This window comes from Marmota flaviventris, chromosome 3 (assembly GCF_047511675.1).
Source record: "Marmota flaviventris isolate mMarFla1 chromosome 3, mMarFla1.hap1, whole genome shotgun sequence".
Taxonomy (NCBI): domain Eukaryota; kingdom Metazoa; phylum Chordata; class Mammalia; order Rodentia; family Sciuridae; genus Marmota; species Marmota flaviventris.
In genome coordinates this window covers 173,201,276-173,213,620 of record NC_092500.1, presented here as the reverse complement: position 1 = coordinate 173,213,620, position 12,345 = coordinate 173,201,276, and the positions used below count along the sequence as shown (strand labels likewise).

The 12,345-nt window shown below is 43.7% G+C and overlaps 1 protein-coding gene across 1 annotated transcript in view; it reads right to left on the bottom strand.

The window, feature by feature from the left end:
- LOC139705119 (protein FAM90A13-like) overlaps window positions 1–10,385 on the bottom strand; it is a 43,177-nt gene extending 32,792 nt beyond the window's left edge. The window contains exon 1 of the mRNA XM_071609330.1: window positions 10,254–10,385. Coding sequence (XP_071465431.1) covers window positions 10,254–10,385 — 132 coding nt within the window. The remainder of the gene's footprint in view (window positions 1–10,253) is intronic.
- Between the last annotated feature and the right edge of the window lie 1,960 nt (window positions 10,386–12,345).

Below are 12,345 nucleotides of genomic sequence, written 5' to 3'. Positions count from 1 at the left end.
TGTGACATCCAGACCTTTTAATTCTCAGCAGCAGGGATGGGATGGGTTCTATTCCCAAAGGTGGAAATGTACAGTGGACATAGCTGGAGTGGTTCTTTCCTCTTTCCTTCTATATTCTAGCAATCTAGGTATGCAAGCAGAGGCCAAAGCTAGAGTTGCTGACTACAACTTTAAATACACAGTAAGTGAGAAATCAATAAACCACTCAATGGTATAAACAGAAAAGCCAATCATCTCACATTGAATTCCAAAACAAAATACAGATTTGCAAGATTTTCAACATCCAGTTCATCCATGATAATGCAGAAAATGCAATGTAGAATGAAGTGTGAAATTTTTTCATATTTCTGAACATAAAAACCTATGGCTTAAATTAGAAGAGCTTTTTTTTTGGATTTTGTACTTTTTTTCAAGAAAACAGTTCATTAAAAAGAATGTTCAACTGGGTTGTAGCCTATGTCTGTAATGCCAACTACTTGGCTGATGTTGGAGGATAACTCATGAAGAGAGCCAGCTTCCCATGCAGTGCTCAGTAGTGGCTAAGCTTCCCGTAGGTCCCTACAAGCCCAGTCTCCTTGAGGGGCCTAGTGGTAACAGGGTTGAAGGCACATGGGAACCCAGAGAACATCAAAAGTTTGTAAAAACCCTGATTTCCACTTGTAGGTGAAGAGTTAGGATTGGAAATGTCCCAAATTGGAACGTTAATGTCAAAATAATTGACAACTAGAAATTAGCCATTTGGAAAATTGGCTAGAGTTAGGTGTCACAGCAGGGTACCCAGTAATAATGCCTCTAGGGAAAACTGGATTCCCTTTTCAACCCTGCCTGTCCTATTTGGGGGAGAGTATGGAAGTGTCTATTGAGACCATTATTTTCTCTATCCTGACTCCTGACCCTCTCAATCAACATGCTAGTCTTATATAGATCTTAGAGATTAGCTTATGCCAGGCTGGACATGGTGGCTCAAGACTGTAATACCCAGAGGCTCAGTGGAGACTGAAGGAGGACTGCAGCAATTCCAGGCAGCATAGACAAATTATCAGACCATCTGTCAAGGGATGGAGATGTGGTGTAGTGGTTAAAGTCACTGGGTGGAATCCCAGAACCAAGAAAGAAAAAAATAACTGACTATGTGGGCAGGGAGTTTTACTTTTGTAGGGCTGAACAGTTCAAATGTCTTGGAAACCCAGAAGGGTAGCTGTTGCAGGTCAGGGGCACAAAGGCCCCCAGGATGCCTCATCAAACAGTGGATTTTGTGTTTTGTATTTGGTACTGGGGCTGGAACCCAGTTGAGTGTAACCGTGCAGCCACATCCCCAGCCGCTTTTGTGATGGAGCTCTTTCTGTGGGAATACAGAGTGGAGAAAAGCAAAGGACACTTCCACTTTAAAGTGGTCTGAACTCTGAGATAACCAACAAGGCCATTGGGATATAGAAGTGGGTCTAGTTGGGGTTGAGTAGAAAGCTGCTTCTGTCAGCATTCTAGCTCAGTATGCCCCAGCTCTCCGGCACCCAGGAGTATCTGGAGTCAATTCCCAAACTCCTCCTCCAGTACATGTAAATGATCTGAGTCTTGCAGTGTGCTTTGGCTCACAAGCTGTCCAGGAGAGGGGACTGGCCAGCATCTGCAGCCAGAGCCACACTCCCAACCTCAGATAAAGTATCAGAGCCACACTGAGGGTTTATCTGCTCTGAACAGGAAATTTTCCTCCAGCACCAACCAGCAGGCAAGAAGCAGGCAGAGCTGAGCAGACAGACCCCTGACAAGTCTGTCCAGGGGTCGAAGTTGAGATGCAACAATGAGTAGGATGATTTCCTGCCTCAATGACTTTCATACCCAGGGGGTGTTAAAATCAAATCCATGGAAACCTCTCCATTTAAAAATCCTCAGCAAGGACAAAACCCATATCCTTTGTAATTGTTTTTTGCACTACTTATTTACTCTCAAGTATCCTCTACAATCTCCCACATTTGTTCTTTCAAAGGTCTATTGATAAAACTTACTTCTCAATTCCCTGGAATTTTCCTCAGTAGCTTTTTAAACTTTTCTTCTCCATCTCTTCATTACTCTTTCATTCTTCTTCCTCTCATTTTATCTGCTGCCTCCCATTCCTTTCTCACTTGTTTCCTTTGTATTTTAGTTTTATCCTTTTTTTGAGCACATTGAGTAGTGCTCATTCTATGATTAATGCTTAAGTCTTTGGCTACTCTATTTTACTTATTTCCCACTTTTCTCATGGGTTAACACAGTCGTAGAGATTCATAGTAACTTTTCAATATGTGTTACTATATGGATAACTATTAAATTGACAGGTTCTCTCCTCTCTAATAGGGACTGGAGATTGAACTTCCCTTTCTGATTACATAGGATACCCTCACAGAAGAGAAGCAACAGAGTCCCTCACAGCATGTGCTCCAACAACTTAGAGCATTTGAAAACCCGAAGAGAAAAGCCAAAAGGAGGCCTCCATAGGTTATAACCACAGTAAGAGGGCCCTCAAAATCACAATAGCCAGTACACTCTAAGTTAATTGTACAAATTAATTAACAACATATAAAGTTAAATTTAATTTTCTAATACAGCATGAATTGCATTAAATAGACACTGTAAATCATTTTTTTTTCCAAATCACCACTAAGGTTGAGCACTTCTTCATATTTAAACTTGTTGTATTTGTTTTATATTTATGCTTTTATTTTTCTTTGCTCCATGTGTTAATTGGCTGATTTTAATTGTACTTGATGTAGTATTAGTGAGAACTTTGTGCTGGACTCTGCCCCAAGCAGGGCAATGTGCCTTTGAGTAATCAGGAAGACATCTGTCCTGGACCATGTGTTTTCAAGGCAGCCATCTGTCAATAACACCAACATGAGAACACTCTGCCCTGCTTGTCTCCCATCCAAACCTGAAATTTCTTTGTGTCACCTGTCTCACTATCAGGAAACTTTAAGTCACTCTGGGCAGAACCCTGCCCTACCTGTGAAGACAGCAGTCCAAAAGCCAGAGGGTGTCTCCTTTAAAGTGGCCCAGGCTGCCTCCAAAAGGCAAGGCATGAGCCAAAGGCTCAACTACCTGGCTCTGGCCAGGTGTCCTGATCTGACCAAACAGCCCTGCCTGCAACCTGCAGCACAGGGAGAGGCCCCAAGCCCCAAACTCACCATCAGAGTCCCATAGAGACTGACCAGAATGCCTGAAGGAAGCCTCCCTAGGAGCAGTTCCTTCTAAACTCCCCAGGGGACCACTCAGAGACCAGGCTTAGAGCTTCTCCAATTTCTCTAATCTTCAAGGTACAAGTGGACTTGGAAGGAAACTGTCAGCCAAGTGCTCAGGAAAATTCCCACTGTAATACCTCACACTCCCCTGCTCCCACTCCTGGGTGGGGAAGCAGTGCCCCACTGTTGTTTAGGAGAGGCAGCTGCCAGGAGAGATAAAAACAACAACAACAAAACCAGAAAGCAAACAAGAATAAAAGAAAGTGCTGGGGCTGGGGGTGGGTAGCAAGCAAGAGGGGGTCACAGAGATGTAAAAGAAAATGGGGATCCAGTGGGAGGCATTGAGACTGAAGCAGTAATGGGGAAAGAACTGAAGCAGGAATGCCATAAGTCAGAGTTAGGATCTACAGGCCTTTACAGCCTGCTTTGTCAGGGATGTTGCAAGAGCGCCATCTAGAGGACTCAACTCCTCCTGCATCTGTTGGATCAAGCTGTCCCTTGTCAGGAATGGCAATGGGATGTTTTACCACAAGGCATGAAAACCAGGCCTACCATTCCTCAGTATTGTATGTTTGAGGCCTCGGAGCATTTTTTTAAAGGTATGGACCTCATGATTATTCATCAATTGGATGACTTTTTAGCCCATCCCTCTGCACCAGACTTAGACTCTATATCTTCCAATGAGTCCAACTAGCACTTAAAGAAATTGGTTTAAATACAGCTCCAGAAAAGGCTCAAAAACTAGTTCCTTTTCACTTTATGGGAACCATGTTAACCCCTGCAGAGGGCAAAATACAGGCTCCAAGCATTTACATAACATCTCCCATTACTTTGAATGAGTTACAAAAGGTTTTAGGAGACATAAATTGGCTTAGGTAATTTCTCCAGCTTCTTCCTAGGCTGTACCTCCCCTGTTCCAATGTTTGGAGGGTGACCCATCCCCTTTGTCTTTAACAAGAGTAACTCCTAAAATGTACAAAGACTTGCAGAAGGTTAATAATCAGCTTGCTAATTTGCATCTTAGTTGATGGAATCCTGACAAGGACATTATTGCTGTAGTTCTAGGTATTTCTCGTATTCCCACTGGTCTTCTTTTCCAGGAACCAGGTAACCCTATTGAATGGAGACTTCTTTCTACCACTTTTCCTTCCAAAATTACCACAGAATTAGATATGTTTTGTCTGATGACATCACACCTGCACACTAGAACTCTTCAATTATTTGGGCTAGAATCTGATCAACTTGCCTTGCCATTAACCAAATAGGAGATAAGCCTTCATTTAAAAAATAATATCCTGTTTCATAGTGCAATTATGGCTTTTCCAGAAAAATTGGACTATCATTTCCCTCACTGGATACTTATCTAAGCTTTAATTAGTAAAAGAGTTCACTTTTCAAAAACAATTTGAGAGGAAGCAATCCCTGGAGCTGAACTCATCTTTACTGATGTCACTTCTTTTGTTGCCCTCTTAATCTTTATTTATAATCTTACCATGGATGAATACAAAACCTGGACTTATAAGGAGTCTGCTGCCTTATGTCAATTATTAGAGTCACAGGTAGTCATTTGGCCATCAAAGCTAACTTCACAAGCTATAAATATCTTTACTGATAGTGTTTATTGTGCCTAACTTATACCCAGATTGCCTCATTCCTTATTAAAGGCAAAGCAAAATCAGCTTTGGATATACTCCTTCATTCTCTTCAAAAAATGCTCCAGAAATGTATTAATTTACTGCTCATAATTCATGCCAGAGCTCATGCTGGTTACCTGGACTGCTCTCAGAGCTTAATAGTTTAACAAATCAAGCCACATGAAATGCATAAGTCACAAATTTGGAACCTGTAAGAGAGCTACACACTCATTTCCATTCAAACAGTTGTCTCCTACACTCACTGTCCAACAAACTACACAGATAGTGAGAACTTGTAAAAGTTGTGCTCCATTTCTGCCTTTGGGACTCTTACAACTTCCAGGAGTCTATCCACAGGGTTTAAAGGCATTATCTTTATGGCAGACGGATGTTACAGGAACACCCTTGTTTGGTAAATTTAAATATGTACATGTCCTAATTGGCACCTTTTCTGGGCTACATGTGGCTACTCCTATGGTGAGAAAAAAAGCCTAATCATGTCCTTCAACATATGCTCAAGTGCATTGTGACAGCAGGCATTCCACTTAATGTAAAAATGGACAGTGGTCCAATTACTCTTCCAAAAAGTTTGCTGGATTCTGTGCACAATGGAATATTCAATATTCTACTGTGATTCCTTGTAATTCTCAGGGAAAAGCCATGCTTGAGAGAGCCAGCCAAAATATTAAGGCTCAAATCACAAAACATAAAGCGGGGAATCCCTTGCTAACTAAAGCAAATCCTCATATTTTAACCAATATGACCTTAAACACCGTAATTTTTTAAAAATTTGATGATGCTAACCATACCCCAATATAGACATTGGGAGCCATTAATAAGTCCCTCAGTTACCACAAGGGTCTGGAAGCATCCTCAGACACAGCAATAGCAACTGCCAGCCCCCTTATTAACCTGAGGGTGAAGTTTTGCTTGTGTCTTTCCAGAAAATGCTATACCAATCAATCTGGGTCCCAGCAAGCCTTGTGCAACCCTGGACAGCTGATTCCCTGAGGCACCAACTGACCCTCAAGGTGAGAAAGCATCACCAAATGGCAAAGAGACCACAACATCCAATCACCTGGGGTGATATCAAAGGGTTGGTCATGTGGGCTGTATTGTAGGGAGAAACTCCTGTCTAGATGTCTCCCAGCCTTCTGAACTCTTCATTTGTCCTTTCACTTTAATCATTAAGAGTACACAGGCTGTTCCTTTGTGGACCTCCATCCCTCACCCTCCTTTCCTTAACAGATGGGAATAGAGATGACCCTTTCCTCACTCTCAGCATTAACTCTCACCTGTTCACAGATATGGCTCCTCCAGGAGCCTTCTCCACAGCACCCTGGAACTCCTCCATGGCCTTGCCAGACGAACCTTTGTTTTTATTTAGTTTGTACACATAGTAACCTCACTGAAAGAATTTCCACACATCCTTGAGCTATGTTTTCTGCAGGAGTTTTCTATGATGAATGTGTTCTGATGACCCATTTGGACCTTCATTCACATTGCGATCAAAAGTTTAATGGAATCTCCAAACAACCCTTTGTCCCTATTTGTTCCCAGTCTACCCCTGCACAAGCTTTTGATAACTTCACTTTTCCTTGGAATCCTCATCATGCACGTAGGCCTTCCACTGTTAATTTGGATGCATGCTCTTGGGTTCCACTTTGAGGTATCAATGTCACTATACACTGGGCAGATTGACAAACCAATGTTTCAATCCACTCTTAGGATGATATGAAATTATATTCTCAAGCTTGTGTCACCTCTCTATCCTTTGCCTTGCCACTAATGATTCCTTTAACTCTACAGACATACCATCTCTAGCAATAATACCTGCCGCTAAGTTCACGTGTTTCAGCCAATATGTAACAGTTTTTGTTTTTTTTTTTTATGTAGTTCACATGCTGCCTTTTATCTGGATTCCTGGAAATCTGACAGATGATTGGTTCAGGCCATGGAAGAAAGCTATATATATCTTGATTACAACGAGGACTGAAGAGAACAGAAGAAACTCTTGGCCATATTGTGGCTGGAATCATTTCTCTTCTACTGCCTCTGCTGTATTATCCTTCTCCCAATTATAGAATGCTCACACTGTAAACAACATAATCCAACAAATCAGCACCATTTTTGAGACTCAAAAATGAATCATTCAACAATTACATGCTGCCATCTTGGTTCTCCAACAAAAAAAAATGACCTTCAAGAAGAACAAATCAAAGCTCTACATCAAACTCAAAGACTGCTTTGTGATATGTGTTTCATGAACATTTGTGTGACTCAATTTCCTTGGAGTGATTCTCTACAAAATTATACTAATTTGTCAAATTATATTCATAAATCTTGGGGACAATCATTTTTGACAAACTCTCCTTAATTAGATACTCAATTTATAAAACTTAATTCTACTCAAATTAGTTCCCATCTTCATCCGAGTGTGGGCTTCACATGTACTTAACCAATAAAAAAGTTAATTTCATAATTTAATCCCTGCAATCTGTTAATATATGGCATACTTGGTATAATTCTCATGTTAGCCTTGTTTATTATCACATGCCTTATTAGCTGTGTGCATACAGCTGGACATAAAATTGTCTTACTCACTAAGGTTCTTTAAGATTTAGAGAAGGCAACTGTTGGTGGGTCTGATTCTGGACCTACATGGAAGAATACTTACCTTCTCATTTTTCAGAAGGCCATGTCCTGGGGCAAAGTGCTATCAGAACACTGGCAAGTGCCACTTCCTTGCTACCTTGACAAGAATTTATTTCCCTGTTGGTGCAAGGCCACCCTACATGGCAGTTTCTGAATTCCTGGTGTCTTGGCTGCTATAAGATGATATGTTTGTATCACCCCTCACCTATCAGGACTGTTATATATAAATTGGCACATACCCAATGTGCAGCACAATAAAGCAGATGCTGTTCTCTGACACGATCTCTGGAGTGGTTTCTCTGTGCCCTCAAGCTCCCCATAGTTGATGCTGGAAGGGCAGGCCCCTCAGCATCCCCCTGAGCATACAACCCTACCAGCTAGGAGCCTCCCTCTGAGCATACAACCCTAACAGCTAAGAGACTCCCCATCCTGGAGAACTCTGAGGGACTCAGCTCCCTTATGCCACTCAGGAATCTCCATTAGGTCCTCCAAGTCTCCACTTTTTTGAGGACAGTTTGTAGAAGTGAGGTAATCTGTAGAAGAAAAGACTCACCCTTCATCCTCTAATGACTTGCAGAGGACTTTTGGTGTACGGAGGCAGAAATGCAGGGAGGAGGCTACATCTGGTGAATAGGAACCTCCCTAGCTGTGCCTGGCTTGCCAATCTGGGACCTCCTGGAGAGCTGGAACAGACACACAGACACAGACTCTCACAATTCTGTAAGCCCAAATTGGCTTTTCTATTGGAAGTTAGTAGATGACCACATGAAGGATCTTACATTGTCAATTTTATGTAGAATGGAGCTGGTATGCAGGCAAATGCACAAGCTATAATGTAGGTAAAAGCTCAGAATTACTCTCCTTTGTCCAAATGGCTGAAATTTGGAAAACTTTGAGTGATTTCTGGGGCCTCTATCAGTGGAAGATGTTAGTAAAAACCATCGTGGAGAAAGTCCTCTTGACTTTGCATGTTGTGGCTATTTAAAGTCATTCTTCAGTAGTCTTAAACATTTATTTCAATGTTAATGATATACTCCCCAGTGTGAGATGCCGTGTCCATATTTTGACTGCTTGGCTATGCAAATCCCTTTCAAAATGGTTTTCTTCACAAAGTTTATTTGCTATACACAGAATCTCTACTTGCCTCACCCTGGGAACACTGTGTGGCCCTAAAATAGTGAATACAGCAATCAAGCTGATTGATACTGTATGCTGAATCCTCTATCACTGTATTTTCCCATTCCCTCTCAACAAACCTATTAAATGCTAATAACTGACATACAAAAGTTTGTTTTACTGTTTCAGGCCTGGACACTGGAACTTTAAAATAAAATAATGTCTAAGCTATTCATACTGTGAGCAAAATTTGAGAATCACTGGAGTTGGCTGGAAAAGACCACAAGTCACTGACATACAGTCACCATTCTCTCCCTTTGGGAACCTGTCAGACTAGGATCAAGAAAGTCTCTGTGGCTTCCTAGGGACATGAAGCAGATGCCTCTTCCCTCCTCTCTGAGAGCACTAACACTGCTGTCCTTATTCACACGGAGTATTAGATGTGATGATATTTCTTAAAGTGACTTAAAAAACAAGGCAGGTGATCTCTATGGAGAATCATGGAGGAGAACTATTTATCTAAAGACAGCTTAGTAAACCCCCAATGACCTGGAATTCACTTTGAGAAGCAGGGCTTAAATTCTGGGAATCTATGACTCTGAAATCTGGATAGAGGTAAACACTTATATCTTTAGTAAGGTCAATGCCCAAGGTGATGTTAGTCCCCTCACAGACTATACCCTATAACATGGGATGCAGGCACATCCCTTTTATGGGAGATAGCACAGCACAGTGATACCCTTCGTGCCAAGTGGCCTTTCTTATCTAAACTAGGGTTGGGATCATTGAAGTGTATCAATTTCCTCCCTGAAAGATCATTGTAATTCTGAGCAATAGTAAATGAAGTCATATAAAAAGATGTCTGAGCAGGGCAGTCTTTGGAAAACAATATGCCTTCTCCTACCAAAGTGACTTTTACTGCATTTCCACTCCTTTCTCACATGTGGCTCAGGATGCCTTGTGCTCAGGTACCTGTGCTTGAATCCCCCAATGCATTGTGGGATTTAATTCTCATGTCCCTCGGTTTGAGTGATTGATAGTGAAATACATTAAGAAAGGAAGCAGGGTGCAGGTGCTGGAAGGATGAGAAGGAAAATGTCAGGGAGAATTCCTGTGGAAGAAGGGGAGCTTTCTGTGGAGCTCTGCATGCACAGGCACTGGGGTCTAGAAGCCAGAGGTACTGAGAACACAGGTCCCTGTGGCCAGGTGCTGAACCTCAGAGAGGCAAGCTGTGCTGGAGCATTGTGTCCAGGTGCAGCAGCAAAGCTGACCCTCCCATCAATGGGGAATTGTAGGGGGAATTTCCTGGAGTGGAGTCTGTCTGTGTGATGGGCAGAGGGGAATGGCCTCCTTGTACTCCTGCTGGCTGGGCGAAGGATTTTGGAAGTCCTGCGTGTTGGGGCTTGCCATTTCCCTTTATTTAGGTCTCATGCCCTCACTACTCTCCCTAGACCTCAGTACCTGCCCTCAGAAGAGAAGACATCAGAGTGTGTGAAGAAGAGCAATGACCTAAAAGCAGTGCTCAGGTGAGGAGCACCTGCCATTCAACTCTGCACCCCTCTGTAGTGTGTGTGCACTTGACCAACCTTAGTGATGAAGAGCAACTCAAGTCATGTCTGAAGACTTCCTCCCTTACTCTCATGCCCTGCTGCATAGGGACTATTGTACGTAAATATTCACTGACCTGCAGGAATCTCGTGGGGTCTTCCAGGAAGGAGTCCACCTTTAGTGTGGACTGTGGGTTCAGTCCCTGGATGTTCTGACCCATCTCAGAGGTACTGGGCAGTGACGTGGTGCTGCAGCCCAAGGCAGCCTGCTGTCCTGGGAGACAGGCTCCCTCCTGCCTGCCAGGCCTCTCATGGTCCCAGGCTGAGAGCTGCCAACTGAGACAGGTGCAGTTCATGCAGCTGAGGGTTCCGTGGCCAATGGGTTTTCAGCCCCAGAACGGCAGGTGTTCTTCCCTCCTCAGGCTGAACATTGACCCTAGGAGCTTCTTCCCTTTCACCCAGGCTCAGCTGGCGAGTGGAAATAGAAACCAGGTTCCGGTGAGAAGCCCAGAATGGTCCAGCTGAATGTCCTCACCTGAATAACTGGTCTGAATGCAGGACCCACAGAAGTTCCTAATTCGATCCACCCCCTACATGGACCCTGATCAAAGTCCCACTTAGAGGCTGGATCATGTAACCTTGCGGTTCCGACAGGACTGGTTCAATATACAGGTTTTGTCATAATGTGTTTTTAAGCATTGAGAAGAAAACACTGGCACGCTCAGCATAAATATCTTCAGGACTCTAAATTTTCACGTAAGTGGGAAATGCGATCCTTACCTTGCAGAGCCAGATGCAGCCCAAGCCTACTGGACACCAAGCCTGCTACTGAGCTCCATGGAGACAGAGGTGCCTTGGTCTGGAGGTGTGGAGGGCCCCAGGCCAGCAAGGACCTCAAGGTGCTGTAGAGGAGCCTAAGGCCCTGCCCATACTGGCCACACCTCTGCAGACCAGTTTCCTGCTGGCCCTGAAGCAGGTTTCCCTCTTCTGGAGTGAGTGTCAGTAGTTTAGTTCATAAGTGCCTGAGTCTCCCAGTTCTCCACACATGGGCTCCACAGTCCTGAAGTCCCTGTGCACATCGTTGTCTCCACCCACGTGTCAGTGCTCTGGGAGACTAGGTGACACACCCCTAGGGGGGCATCTGCACCTGGCTGGGTTTTGTTAGAGTCTCTCCAACTCTCTTCCCCCTCCCCTTTCCTTGCTTTCCATCCTCCCCATCTCCCTCCTCACCCCACACAGGCACAAGCCACTCTCACCAGCGAGTCAGTTCTCACCATTCCCAGTTCCTCCCAGATAATGCAGGGATGTGCCACCCTCCCCTGGCCCTGACATAGGCAGGCCACACCCTTGCTAAGATCCCCTATGGATCCTCATGACCTTTTATGGTCTGAGCCTAAGTTCCTGAGACCTCTCCCTCTTAGTTCTGACTCAGGGAGAACCCTGAAGTTAGATGTGGGGGTTCCACCTACCCTGTGACACCCCTGTTTCTTTTCCCTAACCCTCATCCAGTTGACTTACCAGCAGAGATGTCTTTAAATTTCCATTGTGGAGACAGTCACTCAACACATCATCGGAACAGAAGCAAAAGGCCCTGAGACATTAAGGAGCACACATGGAAGCTCAGATTTTGCAAGGATAGTTTGGGGAATGGCATGATCAGAGGCAGCTACAATCCTAGAAACATCAAAAGCAAAACAAAACAAAAAACAAACAAAATGAATAATTTCTGGTTCAGATAGTCTGATTTCCATATTTCCCACATTACAATAGACAAAACTCCAGTTTTTACCAAACACACCGTGATCACTGGTATAGAGCGATTATGAGAAAAGCCTGTGTTCTTGAAGGAAGAAAGGGAGCTGTGACAGTAATGCCCAGGGAAGTGTATTTCCTCCCCTCACCATGCTCCATCTCTCCTGTCCCAGCACTTTGTGCTGAGTACTAAGGAGCAGCTCCAGGAAACTGAGGGGCTCACGCTCTCTCTGTGTTGGTTAGAGAGCAGAAGGTCACTGTGTTGAGGAAGTAATTCTGAAATACTGTCCAGGGCTCTGTGCACACCCCTCTCAGGGCTGTGGTTTGTGGCAATGATGAAGGGATTTTGCAGATACCATTTCCATTCACTGTCAATCATGGGGAAAAATCCAGAGTGAACCTAAGTTGACCAGGTGAGCCCGATAATTT